This window comes from Artibeus jamaicensis, unplaced genomic scaffold (assembly GCF_021234435.1).
Source record: "Artibeus jamaicensis isolate MK-2021 breed Jamaican fruit bat unplaced genomic scaffold, CSHL_Jam_final scaffold_916, whole genome shotgun sequence".
NCBI lineage: Eukaryota > Metazoa > Chordata > Mammalia > Chiroptera > Phyllostomidae > Artibeus > Artibeus jamaicensis.
This window is the reverse complement of record NW_026522059.1, coordinates 961,028-975,609: the sequence shown is the minus strand read 5'-3', so window position 1 is coordinate 975,609 and position 14,582 is coordinate 961,028. Positions and strand designations below refer to the sequence as shown.

The 14,582-nt window shown below is 63.9% G+C and overlaps 2 protein-coding genes across 4 annotated transcripts; both read left to right on the top strand.

Annotated features, from left to right (window-relative positions):
• Nucleotides 1–285: 285 nt before the first annotated feature.
• GPIHBP1 (glycosylphosphatidylinositol anchored high density lipoprotein binding protein 1) lies at nt 286–3,563 on the top strand. The gene is made up of 5 exons (XM_037166642.2): nt 286–382; nt 1,237–1,305; nt 1,802–1,954; nt 2,802–2,915; nt 3,017–3,563. The coding sequence occupies exons 2-5, from the start codon at nt 1,254–1,256 to the stop codon at nt 3,250–3,252; spliced, it is 555 nt and encodes a 184-aa protein (XP_037022537.2). The 5' UTR covers nt 286–382; nt 1,237–1,253; the 3' UTR covers nt 3,253–3,563.
• Nucleotides 3,564–3,727: 164 nt separating this feature from the next.
• Nucleotides 3,728–14,184, top strand: ZFP41 (ZFP41 zinc finger protein). 3 transcript variants are annotated; one of them, XM_053660890.1, is made up of 3 exons: nt 3,728–5,375; nt 8,013–9,285; nt 12,212–14,184. In XM_053660890.1, exon 2 carries the CDS (start codon nt 8,190–8,192, stop codon nt 8,784–8,786), a length of 597 nt encoding a protein of 198 aa, XP_053516865.1. In that variant the 5' UTR covers nt 3,728–5,375; nt 8,013–8,189; the 3' UTR covers nt 8,787–9,285; nt 12,212–14,184. The 3 variants fall into 3 exon arrangements, with proteins under 3 accessions (XP_053516865.1, XP_053516864.1, XP_053516863.1); XM_053660889.1 differs by having other exon boundaries at nt 3,728–5,779; XM_053660888.1 differs by lacking the exon at nt 3,728–5,375 and adding an exon at nt 6,028–6,439.
• The last annotated feature ends 398 nt before the right edge of the window (nt 14,185–14,582 follow it).

Genomic DNA, 14,582 nt, shown 5'->3' with positions numbered 1-14,582 from the left:
TAAGACTCTCACCTGCACTGACATGCGGAAAGAAGCCCCAGTGCGGAAACCAAACAGAATCGCCATGAGTGAGACCCAGCCAGTCCGCTCCAGGTCCGTCCCTTGGGGACTGGAGCAGGGATACCAGCAACCAAGGCACACGGTGTCCCCAGGGGCCAGAAAGGAGAGCAGCCGCCATGCCACCGCCGGAGGGAGGAAGAGACAGGGTGTGGGCACACGCCCTGGACTGGGGTTGCCCAGCCCAACCCAGGGGGGCGGTTCTGGCAGACGCTTCAGTGCAGACAGGCCTTGGAGCCTCGACGCCCCGTGACCCAGACCAGTTCCCGAAGGACGATCCCCGTGTGTTCACACTGGTCCCCGGAGTCGGGTGCCCAGGGAGAAGGTAAAACAGTGGCCGTGGCCTCGGGGCTGGAAGTCAGTGTGTGACGAGTGGGTGAAGCCAACACAGGCCTGCAGGTGCGGGTGCCGGGGTCGTCCTGCAGTCACTGGGCTTAGTGCCCCTGAACTGGGCACGCGAAAACAGTGAGGACGGCACGTGTTATACTGTGCACATTTCACCCCATTTTTTTAGTTGGAAAAAACTGAAGACCAGGAGGCGGGAGCAGGGCCAGCCTGGGCCTCTCCCCCAGCCCCACTGAGGGTCAGGGTGGGCGGAGGCAGGCTGTCCTCACCCGGACAGCCCGGCCCCGAGGGTGCCCCCGGCAGGGGGAGGGCGGGCTGCAGGGGGGGGGCAGGGGGAAGCCCACCTCCAGGGAGGCGACAGCTGAGCAGGTGAGGAGAGCCGCATTTCAGGGGGTGGGTGAGTGTGTGGGGCGGGGCCCGTGGGGCGGCGTGTGTCGTGAATTCATCGGAAACGCTCTCACAGAGGCCGTGGGAAGTCAGCGAGCCGACTCGGGGCGGAAGGGGCCTGGCCAGTGGCCTGCAGCTGCGGTGACACTGAGCTCCTGCAGCTGTGGGGCCTGGGCCCAGGTTCCCAGGAGTCCAGACTTGGGGCAGGGGGCATCAGGGGCCGCAGCAGCCCAGAGCCGGGCTGTGCAGCGGGGCTGGGCCCCCAAGGCCCGAGTGGATGGATGGCCGGGACTCCCCAAGGCCAGCCACAGTGACTTCCCTCCCCCGTCCCTCCAGCTGGTCCCTCAGGTCTACGGAAACTGGCCAATTGTTTGAGGCTGGAGCTGGGGGGGAAGGGCCGGGCCTCCAGGAAGCCCCCAGCAGTGCTCTTTGCCACACTTCCCACAGGTCTGCAGCTCGGCAGCATGAAGGCGCTCCTCGCAGCGCTGCTGGCCCTGCTGCTTTGCAGGCAGCCAGGTACGGGGCCGAGGGGCCGCCCGGGAGCAGGGCGAGGACAGCGGGGGCCGGGCCCCGGGGACCCCGGCCTCAGCACAAGACTTGGTTTGGGAGGAAGAGAGAGTGAGGCTGGAGTCTGAGGCCAGAGGGAGGGGGAGGGGGGCCGTCCTGGGCCTCCAAATCTCTGCAGCAACCCCCCTCCGGGCCCCCCACCGCCCCAAGGCTCAGCCTCTCACCAGACCCCTCAGCTTCGGGGTCCCCTCCCCTCTCCCAGCCTCAGTTTGCTTTTCCGTACAACGGCCGGCCCTCCTGAGGGCCAGGGTGGGGCTGTCGGAACGGCCGGCGGCAGCTGGTGTTGCAAGGACAGTGCGGGGCCCCAGTCCATAAGTCAGCCTGGCGGTGCTGGCGGAGACCCGGAGGCCGCGGCAGCCTGGGACCTGCCGGTTGGGTGGGGGCGGGAGGTGGGAGGAATGGGGTGGGGGCCTGTCCTCTGTACCTGAGGAGTGGAGCTTCTCAGGTGTCCCTGCGCAGCCAGGGAGAGGACAGGCACAGGATGACCGGGACTACACCGAGGGGGACGAGGACGAGGAGGAGCAGGCGGACGAGGACGAGGGGGACGAGGATGAGGAGGACGAGGAGGCTGGCGCCAGTGTAGGCAGCAGGGACAGAGGTACCCCCCCGCTCTCCCCCCAAGGCCCATGCTCCTCTCTTTCAGCATTTCTTGGGGCACCCCAGCTCCCTGGCAAGGTCCCTGGAGTGACGTGCATGGTCAGGCTAAGGCCACCTGTGGGTCTGCCTTCCAGTGGGGCAGAGCGGGGTACGGTGGGGGCCAGACCCTTGGCAGTCAGCACCCCCTCCCCTCTCACCCTGACCATGACCTTCAGCTGCCACCTGGAGTCGGGCCTAGAGAAGCAGCCGGCTCGGGGAAGGCAGCGGTGCCGGGGCAGAGGCCCTGGTGTCGATTGGACCAGAAAGATGTGAGCAGTCTGGCCCCGGCAGGGCGGGGCAGGGCCAGGCGGGCAAGGTGGGACCACCCAGGGGCCAGGGTGTGGATGGGGACTGGAGGGGACTGGGAGCCAGACCAAAGCTTAGAATGGAGCCAGAGGACGAGGAGGACCCCATCCCCACCCCTCACCCTGACTCCACCCTGAGGGCTCGGGCCACCCATCCTGTGTCCCCTCCTCTGTCCCCTCCTCTGTCCCGCCCACAAGGATGAAGCGGAGCTGTCAGCACGGTCCACCTGCGTGGCCTGCTCCCCCAGCACGCCCGTCCCCGCAGCCAGCGCCCACCTCCACGCCCTCCGCGGGCTCTCACCTCCCAGGCAGTGGCCAGTGTGGGCTCTGCTGGCCCGTGTTCGGGCGGTCCAGGGGGGCCGGCAGGGCTGGCTCTGTGGGCACCAGCTGAGGCAGGCAGGCGGATGGTGGGCATCGGGAGGTCTGGAGGGGAAGAGGTGGGCCCTGGGAGCCGGGGACTCGGGGACTGTGGCACAGTGGAGCCCCCCCCTGCCCCGTCCCCAGGGCTGCAGTGCTACACCTGCCAGAACCTACCCCAGCAGGAGCGCTGCGGCCGGACAGACAGCTGCCTCCCGAGCCAGCCCTTCTGCAAGACCCTCATCTTCAAAGAGGACACAGGTGAGCGTCACGCAGGCATCCGCAAGGCCACGTGCCCTCAAGGGGCCTCGCCCCTATCCAGACATCCAGGGTGACTGCCCTCTCTCCACCCCTCTCCCCAGAATCAGGTCCTCTGACCAGTTACTCAGTGTGGTGTGCGGACAACTGCCAACCCATCACCAGGATAGTAGGCAGGACCCTGATAACCATGACTTGCTGCCAGACCAATCTGTGCAACACCTCGCCCTGGCAGAGCCGGCCAGGCACTGGGGCAGGGGGCCCCCAGGGCAGCCCCGAAACTGTGGCCGCCGCCCTCCTGCTCAGCCTCCTCCCTGGCCTCGGGGCTATGGGGTCCTGAACACAGCGGCTCCCCTGCACCCCGGCCTGGCCCATCCTCGGTAGCCAGCACCGCATCCAGGCCTGTCCTCTGCTGCCCACCCTCCCCCACCCCACCAGCTTTGGAGAATAAACTCGGGGAGCCAGCACTGGCTCCTCCCAGCCGCTCTGCAGAACCTCAGTCCGGCCCCTTGCCCTCCTCTACCATGGCTGGGGGCCTCGGGTCCGGCCTGTGCCACTCACTGTGTGCCTCGGGGAGCCTCGCGCCCTTCTCTCCCCAGCTTCCTGACTCCATCCACTCATCTGCCTCCCGGCCCACCTTGGGGGGGGGGTTGGGGAGGGAAGCTGCAGAAGCTGGGCTGGGCATGAGGTGGAGTGAATGCAGGGGCACTGAGAGAGGAGGAAAGGGTGAGACAGGGGGGTGGGCTGAGGTGGGACGTTCCAGCCAGCCCCTCAGCCTGGTGGCTGTAGATTGAGGGGCGTGGGGTGGGGGAGACTGTTTGAGGAGGGGCCCAGAACAGGCCTGGGGGTTCCTGAGAAGAGCAGGGAGTGGGCGGGGTGGATAGGAGAGCCCAGCCCTTCCCGCGCGGCGGGGTGGCTTGGTCCCTGTGGCCTCCTCAGCTTCTGCTCTGGCTGCTCTGGGCCGCGCTGGCCGCTGCGCCCTCGGCCTTCTTGACCACACCAAATTCTGCCTCCCCTAGGAGCTGCTGCCAGGACAGAGCCCTGGGGTGGCGGAGGGAGGTGGCCTGCCCTGGGCCTCAGCCTCTCCCTCGGAGCAGTCTCTCCGTGCAACGAGGCTTAGCGGACCCCCAGGCCCCCTCCCCAGCTCAACATGCCTGGGAACTCTGGAGTCCTCCTCTGCCTGCTGTCTCCCTGGGGGGCAGCACAGCACCGCCCACCCCTGCACTCCCACGCTCCCCTTCCCTTCCTCATTCATAGAAAACTCGAGGTCTAGCTGGAGGTGAGGGGCAAATCCCCCAGGTGAAGGTGGTGTGCCTTCTTCCCCCTTCATCCCTTCTGCTGGCTGGAATGACAGCCAGAGCTCAGCATCCACCTTGGACCCTGAGGCAGCACCTGTGGTTCAAGGCAGAGCAGCCTGGTGACGGGGCTGGGGTCACGGGTGACCTGGAGCCACCACACCAGCCCCGCACGGCCTGACCCAGGACCCTGTCGCCTGGGAGTGAGTGCACCTCTGTCACACTGTAGCTCCGTCACCTGCACGTGCACACTCGTGGGCACACTCGTGGGCACACCCTCCCACACAGCCCCTGTTAAGGCCTTGGGTAAGGGCTCTGCCCTGCCGCTCAGATACCTTTGAGGCTTCCCAGTGGGACTTGGGCCCAATGCCCTGAAGGGGAAGGCTGAGGGGCCGGTGGCCGGGCCTCGAGTCTGAGTTGCCATTTCCCCACCGTGCGATCCTGGCAAGCCTGGCATCCTGTCTGTTCTCAGGTCCCTGCTCTGCTCCTGGGTCGGGGCTCAGGCCCTGGAGCTCTCGCCTGTGGAGGCGTCCTTTCGTTCATCCGCGCCTCTTCCCAGCATTGGCACAGCCCTCTGGCCCTTCTTCCTTCAATGACCCCCACCCCACCCACCAGCCCCTAATGAGAAAGAAACAAATGAGCCCTTTAGGCTGAAGGACTCCTTCCCAAATTGCCTCACCCCCCCCACACACACACCAGCCCCTGGGGCAGTGTCAGGGCCCTGTGTCCCCAACTCCCTGGCTTCAGAAGGAAGCTCAGGGTGGACACTGTGTTCCCTTCTTTTCTGGGCTCAAACGACCTGCCAGCTGGAGCCTGTGGCCTCTAGGGTCCTCCTGCTTGGGGAACAGACCTTCCCTTCCATGCAGCCTCCGACCTCCCCAAAATGCTGGGTCCCCTTCCCCCCTTCCCAGATCCATTTTGTCATCTGTGCCTGAGTGCCCCGCCTTGGGTTACCTGCCCTTCTTTGCTCCCCTCTCCCCACCCACTCTTGGCTCCTGGGAAGTTCCTGTTGCCAGCACAGGAAGCAGGTGGCCGCGGTCTCATTTCCTGTCCTTGTTCCAGACCTTGAGAATGGGGCAGGGACCCAAAGCAGGGTCCCTGAGGACACAGGGCCTGAGGACCGAGATTCCGAACAGTGTCCCCCTCTCCACTCTGCCCCCGCCTCCCGGTAAGACCCGGGGCTGCAGGGGCTGCAGGGCCCAATGCACCGGGGCAGGTCCGGCCAGGAACTTGCCGAGCAGAGGGGAGAACTCAGGCCTGCCCGCGTCTCGGAGCAGGACCCGGGACCGCCTAGCGGTGCGGCGGGCGCGCGCTCCACGAGGCAGGCGCTGTCCAGCACTCAGGCGTTGGCGTCAGAGGCCACGGGAGCAGGAGGCTCGCGGTTGTGTTCAGGGGCTCCGAGCGGGGCGGGGCTGCCCGTGGGACCAGGCCTGGGTCTCCGGGCCTCGGAGAATCGGCGGCGGTGGGGGGCGCTACGCAGGGAGTAACGTCGGGAACCGTGCGCTCGTGGTTCCCCGTTACTCACTTCATCATCCCCGCCGGAAAGAAACCCGAGACGAGCGGGGCGCAGGGGTGAGTGCTGAGGTGCAGGGGAGAGCGAGGGCGGGACCGTGGCTGGTGCGGCTCAGGTGGGCGCCGGCCTCCAAACCTAAGGCCCCGCGCACTCGCCCGGGTTGCCGGGTCACCCCCGGAGTGGGGCGCGCGAGGGGCAACTGACCTCTTCTCTTTCTCCTTCCTCTCTTTTTCCCTCCCCTCTCTGTAAAAATAAATAAATAAAATCTAAAATATATATATATATATATATATATATATATATATAGAAAAAAAGAGTGGAGGCGGGCCGCAGGGGTGAAGGAGGGGGCTCCGGGCTCAGTGAGGGGCTGGCGTGATCGGAGACGAGTGGGAGGAGCCTGCTCGGGGGCGGAGCCCTCCACGGCGCACCACCGAGAGGCCCGGAGTCCCGCCTCCTAGAGCGGCCCGGGGGAAGGGGCGTGGCCAGTGGCTGGCGGTTGGGCGGGCTCCGTCGTCCTGCTGCTCTGCTGGGCTACTGCTGGGCCGCGGGGCTCAGCGAGGCTGGCGCCCCTTCCAGGGATCCCGCTTTCAGCCACGGACTCCCTCGGTCACTCCGGCGTGGCGGGGGCCCCGGCGCGGGGCGGCGGCCTTCCCACCTCGGCTCCAGGTGCCGCGGGCGGAGAGCGAGGCTGCGGGATCACCATCTCCGCTCCTGTAGAGGTGAAGTCGTCGCCCCTGGCCCTGTGTGCGCTGCCCGCTAGGCTCTATCGTGGACGGGGCGGTGCCCAGCTCGAGGCCCTTCGCATCTGCTGCAGCACAGCCCCTGGCCCCTGCAGGCCAGGGCCCAACAGACAGGGTGCATGTTTGCCCCTGGATATCAAACCACTGGTGTTGAGGTCTCTCTGTGAGGCCCAGGCTCCTGCAGGCAGCTAGAGAGGGGGCCGGGCCGGGTGAGGTTCCTAGGGAGCTCAGAGCTGCGTGGACCAGGGAGCAGCAGAGCGGAACCCTAGTTGCATGGCCGGTACCAGCGCCCAGGCTTTGGGCCAGCGCTCTCGTCTGCTCTGCCAACGTGGACTGAATTGTCTGTGTCTCCGTAACTGGCACTCGTGTCCACAGACCTGTGACATGAGGGGACGGAGACGGTGACCTCTTTCTACTCCGTCTTTTAACGATGATGTTATTCTTGGGCGTGCACAGCACATAGAGAAGTGAGAGAAACCAGCCTCTGCCATGAAGCACCTAACAACTGCTGTGCTTCCGCAGGAGCCCAGGCCTGACCTGTCGGTGGGACTAACTGGTTCCTGTTTGCAGTTGGGACGTTGGGGTGCTTTTCGGTGGCATCAGGGAGAGGGACTATCAGGTTTTAAGACAGTGCAAGCAAGAACCTTGTTGACCACCTGGAGCTTTGGGCTTCCATGGATGGGTTAGCTGAGAGACGTGCTCCAAGGAAAACTAGAGCCGTGAGTGGGACAGGGACACCTCTCTGAGAAGGGCCCTCCCGGCGGAGCTCTGCGTGAGAGAGGCCAGTCCCACCGAGGCCTGCTCTCAGGGCCTGTTTCCAGAAGCAGCCAGGCACTTGACAGGAAAGAGCCTGTTTAGGGACCTAAAGAAGGCTGGATGGCTGGAGGGGAGTGCAGGGTTGGCCATGTGACGCTCCAGGGCCAAGGGGCAGGAGTGTATTGGGCTCGCTGCTGTGTGCGATGGACCACAAGGAGGCCCAGGGCCAGGGTGGGAGCAGGGCAGACACCAGGGAGCCAGCAGCAAGTTTCATGGGCCTTAGGATCCAGGCCCAAGGCAGTGGGCGGCACCTTCCAGGAAGGGCATATCTGGCTCCAAAGACACGTTGTCTGGCCCCAAATATAGGAAGTGGAGAAGGATCAAGAAACTCCAGTTTGGGAACCACAAAACAGACACTGGTCTGTGGCACAGGTCAGCCCTCCTAGACATGGGTGTGGTGACCTCTGCCCCAGCAGAGGAAGAAAACCCTGTGGTTAGTTAGCAACTGAGTAGATGCTATGTACAGATACCAGGACGCGGTTCAGAGTGCAGCGGCAGGGCTCCCGGGAACCCAGTGTTCTGTGAGGCCTCGTCCAGTCTAAGATGCCCCTTCCATGTCTAGGTGGCAGGACAAGTGTAGGGAAGTGAAGGGGCTACATCCCCATGGGCCCCGGCCCCTTCCCTCAGTCCGTCTTCAGGAAAGAGCTCAGTGTGTCTTCCCAGACGCCTGTCTCATGCTCAGGCTTTGGCTTCTGTGGCCTCTGCAGGGTTGCTGCCACCCTACTTTCCGTTGCAGGTTCCCGCTCCAGCTGCCACGATGAGCTCAGAGCAGTGAGGAGCTGTGTCTGAGGCAGGACACCTCTGAAGAAGTGACCACCAAGAAAGAAATTTGTCCGGCTGGAGAACGGTGCCCCGCCTTTCCCTTTAGCCCTCACAGGCTTCCCGCAGCCCTCCCTCCCCTGGGAACAGAAAGATGGAAAAGCCCACAGGCAAAAAGAAGACGGAGGGCCCAAAGGAGCACACGGTTGTGCAGAGGGACACCGCCAAGGACCGGAAGGTGTCCTGGGGTGGCACAGGGCCCGGCAGGAAAGCCGCTCTGGCTAAAAAGCGCAGTAAGGAGCCCAGCCTGAGCGCTGAAGCCGAAGCCCACATATTTGATGCCTTCGATGCGTCCTTTAAAGATGACTTTGAGGGGGTTCCCGTATTCATTCCTTTTCAGAGAAAGAAGCCCCACGAGTGCAGTGAGTGTGGGCGCATCTTCAAGCACAAGACGGATCACATCCGCCACCAGAGAGTCCACACCGGGGAGAAGCCCTTCCAGTGCGCTCAGTGCGGGAAGACGTTTCGGCACAGCTCCGACGTCACCAAACACCAGCGAATCCACACGGGGGAGAAGCCCTTCATGTGCGGTGAGTGTGGAAAAGCCTTCAACTGTGGCTCCAATCTCCTGAAGCATCAGAAGACGCACACCGGCGAGAAGCCATACGAGTGTGAGGAGTGTGGGAAAACCTTCGCCTACAGCTCCTGCCTCATTCGCCACCGGAAGCGGCACCCCCGGAGGAAACACTGAGCGTGAGGGAGCTGCCCGCACGGCTCCCCCGGCTGCCGCCGCTGCTGGGCACCCTCTGTGGCTGCGGCCCTCTCGCCTGCTCCTGAAGACGTCAGCCTGCAGCCCTTGGCACACTGGGTCCCCGGCCCGTCCCCGTGCGGGCGGCAGGAGGCCTGTGGCCCCGAGCTAGACAGCAGTCTTCTAGGAGCACCAGAACCCCCCGTCCCCCCTCGGCTGGCTGCAGTGACCACCCTTCTCGGGCTGCAGCACCAGCCGTGAACTCGACCCCATCCCCAGGAACTAGAGGCTCTGTGACCCGTGTCCTCTTGGCCCAGCCACCATCCCGGATCAGCGGCCTGACTTACGCAGATGGACCACGGGCGGCATGGCTCCTTGGGCCTGAAGGCTGCTGCGTGGGAGCTTCCTTCCACGGCCACTCGCTGGGGCCCCAGCCTGCACCTCCCACACGGGAGGTGCCACAGCCGTGAGCCCTGCCCCTGGGGTTTGGCTCTCTGTGCAGGTGAGTTCCACTGCTCTGCGCCCCGCCCCCAGGTTCCACCCCGCCCCCCCTGCCCCCATCAAGTCCACGTGCTAGGCCTGCCCTGGTTTCCCTCAGGAGTGGTCCGCGTGGGACTCTGCCCTCCTGGGCTGTGCCCTTTGTCCCCGATCTCCAGACAGTACAAGGGGGTGAGGTGAAGGTCAACCTGGAGATAACAAGGCTTTTTATTTGGGAAAGGATGACACCTACTTTTTCACTTTATTGAATCCAAAAAACTAATAATGGCCTGAGTCTTTGGGGACTCTGTCTTGTGAGGAGGCCCGAGCTTGCGGGGGGGGGGGGGCATGGGGGAGGGAGGACAGGTCCCTTCAGCAGGCAGCCCAGATGATGGGAGGGGCTCCTGGTCTTTCAGGTAGGTAACATTATAACACCTACCTGAGCTGGGCCCCTGCTGGCCCCTGGGGTGTACTGAGGGACATCCCGCCCACCCCCGCTCCATGATGCCTGTGACCCGTGCTCACTGTTCTGGAAATGAGACCTGACGGGGCAGGACTGTTCAGAAGCAGGTGCCAGAAGCCAGCCCTGGGGAGACACAGACGTGCAACCCTGCATCCGAAGGACGTTCCCGGGACCTTGGGCAGACCTCAGGTCCAGACTGCCCGCCAGGTGGCAGGGCCGCTCCATGTCGGAGCTCCCCGGTTCGAGCGAGGCTGGTGGCTGGCCCATGCCACGTCCCCGAGGCACAGGGTCACGGGTCTGCAGCTCATCCTTGGGCATCTTGCGGAGACCCAGTGAGGACGGTGCGGACATGCGCACTGAGCGTGAGCGAGCGAAGCGGGTCCAGGGCAGGGTCAGCAGACGTCTTCTGCGAAGGGCCGGACCACGCCTGTTCTTGGCGGCCTCTGCTGCCGCGAGGTCTCCGTCATCACTCGGCTCCGCCGTCACTTGCGACAGCGGTCGCCCACCGCACAGAAGCAGACGAGTGCAGCTGCGTGCCTGTAGCCTGTGCTCTACAGAGCCCGGTGGGGTTGAGACTGGACCGCTCTGGACAAAGGGCGTGTGAGTCCGCCCCCCGCCCTGCGCGCCGCGGTGCACCGCGGTATGCGCACGCGCAGCGCTGCCACAGAGCATGCGTCGGGCACGCCAACGTGCCCCACGCCCTGTGGGAAACGGCGAGTTTTGTGCTGCGGCGCTCCACCCCCTCCGTGGGAAGCACTGTTTTCTGCTGCTGCGTGATGACCCGCCGACTTCCTCGTGGGTAATGCTGCGACGTGTGTCTTTTCCACACTCAGGGCCGGCAGGAGGGTCCCCTGGCCGGGACTGACAGGCGGAGGTGATGCTGGCAGAGCCCTTCCTGCAGTCGCCCTGGCGCCCACTCCCCGGCCTCTCCCGCGGTGGCAGGCAGGAAGGCCCTGATCCTTGCCAGTTTGGTAGGAGGGAGAAAACACGTGTTAATCAGGTGTCTGGTTTCCGGAGAGGAAGCGGATGGCCAAGGGCAGAAGATCTCGGGCCAGGGGGTACCAACCTGACCCCGAGCTCAGGAGACGTGGGACCTTGGGCAGATCGCTTAACCCCCGTGCCTCGGTTTCCTCGGTTGTGAAGTGGGGCAGCGCCGGCCCACGCCGCTCCGCCTGGTGGTTTGAGGGCTGTCTCCTCTCCGTCCCCGTCCACGCTCCTGGGGGGCGTGCTCTGCTGCAGGCTGACGGCCTTCAGTGCCTCTCTACCTAATGAGATAATACCCTTGGGGATTTCTTTACAAATACAGCGCACGGGATTAGAGAAGTCACACATCTCACACTCAACAGTCCTTGGTCTCTTTGGCCTCCTGTCCTGTTGGGAGACGGGCCATGTCCTTGCTGAGTGGCGGTGGCGGCCCAGGGCCCAGCCGGGCGCCCCAGGGGGCAAGGGCCGAGTTCTGCTGCTGATCCAGCGCCGAGGCCAGGGCTGCTCCTGCAACCTCCGCGCTGGAGTTTTTGCTTGTGCCAGCGGTACTCGCCTGCCTTCCAGGAAAACGAAACCTCGTAAGCAACGCCTGAAAAAACACCAGAAGTGATAAAGTGCGCAAGCTTCAGTGACAGCGAAAATGCCACTCACCGGAGCGAGTGCCAGATGGGCCACTGTCGCCCTTAGCCCCGTCCCAGGGAGCGGGAGGGCTGAGGGTCAGCAAGCTGAGGGACATCCCCGTCCTGCGGAGGAGGACAGGAGACTGCGGGGGACAAGAAACGGAACAGCCACCAGTCAAGTCACAGGGTTGGGAGCCGCTGAGGGTCAAAGACAGGCTGGTTTTGACAGGACTGAGCGCTGAGCTGGGGGGGGGGGGCAGTGTGGCACAGGGGACCCTGGCCTGGTTTTAACCATCTCAAATGCAAAACTGGGCAACACTGAGCGGTGTGGTGTGCGGGACACGCAGCAAAACCGAAGGAGCAGAGCGCGGCCCTCACCCAGCTCGGGAGGATGCTTCCCTGGCCACAGGCAGGCCCCCCGGGCTCAGGGCCGGTGTGTCGGTCCATTGCTCTTGACACCGTATATACCTTAAGTCTGCGTGTTCCTTATGTTCCCCAACTTGAGTTTGGAACAAAATTAAGCACTTTCCTGGACACTCTCTGGCCATCCAGGTGAGGGTCTCAGCCACACCTCCTGCCTTGCCCATCATCAAACCGTTTCCTCATGCCCATAGTTGGCTTTTTCCCAACAAAGGCAGCAGATAGTAATCACAATTTTTTAAATATTTATTTTTAGAGGAAGAGAAAGCGAGGGAGAGAAACACCAATGTGTGGCTGCCTCTCACACATGCCCCCTGCTGGGGACCTGGACTGTAACCCAGGCCTGTGCCATGAGGAATCGAACCCGAAACCCTTCAGTTCACAGGCTGCACTCAGTCCACTGAGCCACACCAGCCAGAGGCAATTGTGTTTCTTTATTCAAGAGGCACTTCTTGTCTTTTCAGGTTGTGAGAGTAGACTATGTCCGGAGCAAGACATTCCCAATGAAACGCGTGCAAAGAGGAACCTCAAAACTAACAAGGAAGTTCCCGCATTCCTGAGGTCCTCCAAGAGGAATGGAGGTCAAGGACAAGAAGGCGGGAAAGCTGGGTCCGGCCTCTCCGGCTGAGGGACAGGTGGGGACACAGGCATGGAGCGGGCTGTCCCTGCAGGAAGGGACACTCCAGGGACACGCCTGCAGACGTGAGCAGGGCGGCGTTTCACGTGGGGGGCCTTCCTGGGGCTCCCAGATCTCTCCAGGGTGGGCAGGTTCATGGCTGTGTTCTCACCCCACCCAGCAGGCACCTCAGCGCAGCGTCAGCTGGGCGTCCTGGGGAACCCTGCAGGCTGAGGACATCCCCGGCCAAATGCCGGTCAGGGTCCCACACTTCAGGGAGTCTCCCCCCGTCACAGGAGGGTGCACGGCAGCAGTCCCAGACCCGTCTCGGGGTGGCTCGGCCACACCACTGGCTCCACCACGGTTCAGCATGGAAGGCACAGCGATGGCTCCAGGGGGACCTGGTGTCTGGGCACGGGCCACACAGGACCTTGAACGGGACATGGGGACGCCCGTGATGACCCGGCGACTTGACACAGATGGTGCCGCATGCTGGTATTCTGTGATCCTCACCCCCCTGGACCTGAGGGCAGGTGGGGAGCCAGCACGGCCGGGCAGCGGCACGGAGGGCCACGGAGCAGGCGGGGTCTGGTCCTCTCCCTGCGGCAGGGGCTCCTCAGCCACCTGGTCCTTGGTTGTCCTTGTACCATGGCCCACCACATTCCAGTGGCAACAGGGTGCCCCCTGGGCTTCACGTCTAGTGACTTCTTGTGTCTGAGCCAATCTGGGTACTGGGACGCGACCGCTCGGTGCCTCTGCCAGTGAGCAGGGCTCCGACACGGGAGCTGGGACTCGGGGCTAGGCCTGCAGCCTCAGCACCAGGGAGGAAGCTCATGGCCCTGTGGGCACGTGGACATGTGCCCTGGAGCAGGACAGAGGGGTAAAGGGGGTGCTGCCAAGGCCCAGGGAAGCAGTGCTGGGACCAGAGAAGGAACAGGCTAGGGGCCAAGGTGGCCTCTGGGTCCCCTTCTTGAGGACCCCTGGGCACCGAGCTCAGAGTCCGTGTCTCCTGATCCCTCCTCACGTGCTGCAGCCGCCTGTTGTGTGCACTGCAGGCTGGTCCTCCTCGTGGCCGGGGTCCTGCCAGGGCGTCAGGGCTGGCGCCGCTGCCCGACGTCCCCTGCAGACCCCGGAGATGTGGGTTTCCGAGGCCGGAAGTCACTGTCCCCTCAGGGCGAGCACCCTGAGTGCCTCAGCTTCAGTACACGCCTTAGTCTTGGCACAGGGGTGCCCAGCGTGGGTTACACGCACCGCTCTGAGGTGCCCTGGCACGCCACCTGTGCCCCGGGTCACTGTTCCCTTACCCACGTGGCATTCTGGTTCTGTTTCTTGAGACTGTGGCTCTTGGTGTGAGCACGCTTGCTCCTGGTGGCTCCAGCACTCTGCATCGGCCTTCTTCTCACGGCCCCACGGGGGGTGCGTCCAGAGCTGGCAGCTCTGGGTGACTATAGGCCACAAACACTCTTGCCTGCAGCTGGCGGTCTTGGGCCTGAGGTGGTGTGGACACTTGCTAGTCTGGTATCTACCACTTATTTTTATCTGGAAATCCAACTCTCCGGCTAGTCAACGCTGCTGAACTTTTACTCAGTGATCCCTTGGTCCCTTCAGTCCTTACTAAGCAAGTGCGCTCTGCCTGGGCTGGGTGGTCTCTCTGCTTCCCTGGTTTCCTGTGGCCGAATGTCCCTGTGGTCTCCCTTTCCAGGCAACGCCGCCTGGTTCCTGCGGCGCCCCCACCCTGCCTCCACACGGCACAGCAACCATGTCCTGCTGCCTGCTGGGAGCTGCTTTCTCCTGTAATAAACGTCCGTCCTGACCCCTTCACTGTGCTCTGTTCATCTGTCTGCAGCTGCGGGGGGGGGGGTGGTGGTGGTGCAGTCGGGATTCCGGGAGAACGCTGGCACCGGCCAGCACAGCCAGAGACCAGCTGGTCACTCACTGCCTCTGCTAACTTAGGATGGGAGTGCCCTGCTGCACTGACAAGATAGCGTGTCCCCTGCACACACCACCTTTGTGGTCCTCCATACCTGGGAGACTAAGTTTGGCTTTGCCGGTTGCTTAGGGCCTGCAGTCCTGACTCCTGGCGGGTGGGGGGTGGTCTGGGAGGCCCCCCGGAGCCTGGGACCCCGGCCCTGAGGTCCTCATCTCTGAAGGGCTGGGGCGGCCCTTCAGGCCTACTTGCTCAGTCTGCCTGTGCAGCAGGGGTGAGTTAGTCACCCAGA